Source organism: Procambarus clarkii, chromosome 57, assembly GCF_040958095.1.
Source record: "Procambarus clarkii isolate CNS0578487 chromosome 57, FALCON_Pclarkii_2.0, whole genome shotgun sequence".
In the NCBI taxonomy this organism is placed as follows: Eukaryota; Metazoa; Arthropoda; class Malacostraca; order Decapoda; family Cambaridae; genus Procambarus; species Procambarus clarkii.
Genome location: NC_091206.1, coordinates 20,870,510 through 20,872,262, shown reverse-complemented (window position 1 = coordinate 20,872,262; position 1,753 = coordinate 20,870,510). Strand labels below are relative to the sequence as shown.

General features: G+C 39.1%; 1 protein-coding gene across 1 annotated transcript; it reads left to right on the top strand.

Moving 5' to 3' along the window:
• Positions 1-285: 285 nt before the first annotated feature.
• On the top strand, positions 286-1,173 carry LOC138353380 (osteocalcin 2-like). Its single transcript, XM_069306382.1, has one exon. It carries the CDS (start codon positions 286-288, stop codon positions 1,171-1,173), a length of 888 nt encoding a protein of 295 aa, XP_069162483.1.
• The last annotated feature ends 580 nt before the right edge of the window (positions 1,174-1,753 follow it).

Genomic DNA, 1,753 nt, shown 5'->3' with positions numbered 1-1,753 from the left:
AATAAGCAGGAAAAAAAGAGAAATCCCCTCCTCCATTTTAAACTTATACCCAAATATCTCAGGAAAAAGGTTATCATGTATAATCAAACTCAATTACGGGCTCATCGTAGCCCGTGCTACATGGACACTTCGTCCTGAGTAGCTACGTCCTGAGTAGCTAAATCTGAAACAACAACATCTGGAAGGTGACCAAGCACGTCACCTCATCTACACTTTTCCTGCTCCCAGGTATATAAATGACCCCACCTTGCATGACGTGCAGTACTGTTCTGTCCGCTGAGCAAGATGGTGAACTGTTCCGTTCTTGAGTGTTTTGGCTGTTGTGGAGGAAGTAAGAAGCAATGTTCAACTGTTCGAACTCCGGATATTCACTATGATCATCACGGTCAAAGGCATTTTATCCCGACAACACCGAGAAATGCTGATCGTATTGTCCAGCATTTGAATTACGGCATTGTTAACCTTTCGTCGTACTCCAGTGACTCATCCTTTTACATGGAAGGTCCAAGAAGCCGTGGACCGCAGAGACCTCCTATCCTTCCGAGCCCAGTACAAGACCTTACTGTGTACAGTGAAACCAGTTTGTCAATCCCCAGTGTCGCCACTCCTACGTCACAAACAGGGAACGAAAATCGCGCAACACAAAAACATTCTCTTGCTCCACGAGTGGAACAATTAAACTTAAGTGTGAGATCGTTGTCGGAGTCCAGTGGTGTCACCACTGCTTCTGAAACGGAGAGCGATAATAACTCACAGGAACCTTCACCTGTGCAAGATGTCAGAGTACAGTTAAGTCTCAGTGAGAGATCGTCATCATCCAGCGGCGTCACTTCTGCTTCGGACACAGAGAGCGATGATTACTCATTACAGGAACTTTCTCTCGCTCTACGAATCCAGGATAACAAAAAACGGATAAGATCGTTTTCGCAAAGCAGCGTCCTTTATTCTCAGGAGACAGGGAGTTGCGACGTTAGCTCTGCTGTATCCTCTTATATCAGCATTCCGTCTATCATAAGTTATCCGTCGGTAACTTCCTATCCATCACAGCCAAATAATGAATTTTCAAACCTAGAGCAAATGCCTTCCTTTTATGCTTCAGAAGGAACTTTACCGTTCTCTTCGTCAATAGCTTCAAATTTGTCCGCATTGGTTTGTTCAACGCCTAAGAAATAAAGCGTCAATACTTTGTTAAATTTAAATTTTCTCGTGTGTTTGGTGACATTTTAATTGTATATCAACGCAGCATTTTGTAATTAAATGTTGTAAAACTGCATTACAATGTAATGGAGTTAACATTACTGTAATATAATTACCATTAATGTTGTTTAATGTATGTTTAGAAATTGTTACATTACAATGAAATGTAGTGTACCTTACCTACGAATATTAATTTTTAATGAGAATTCAACCAAAATTGGTCTGTGATGTGATCTTGAGTGTATTTATAATAAAATAAATAAAACTTTATTGACTTCTAGAGTGTATTTAAATAAAAACTTTATTGACCTCTTATACTATTTTATTAATGTGATAAAATCTACACTGCGAAATTTATGTAAGGAATTTACAGCAAGTCTTTTTGCACTCTTTTAGTGCTTTATCAAGGTCTGAGTGAGATAACCTTTATCAAGGTTGTCAAGGGTGAGACTTACATCTCAACATCTAATGAGCCATACGATCTGAACACCATACAAGAATATAATAGAAATATCCAAGCTGATGCACCTAAAATTGTAGCAAAAGAAATGCTAAA

Excerpts from the sequence above, each read along its gene's own strand:
- LOC138353380 (XM_069306382.1), top strand. The coding sequence starts at position 286 with ATGGTGAACTGTTCCGTTCTTGAGTGTTTTGGCTGTTGTGGAGGAAGT.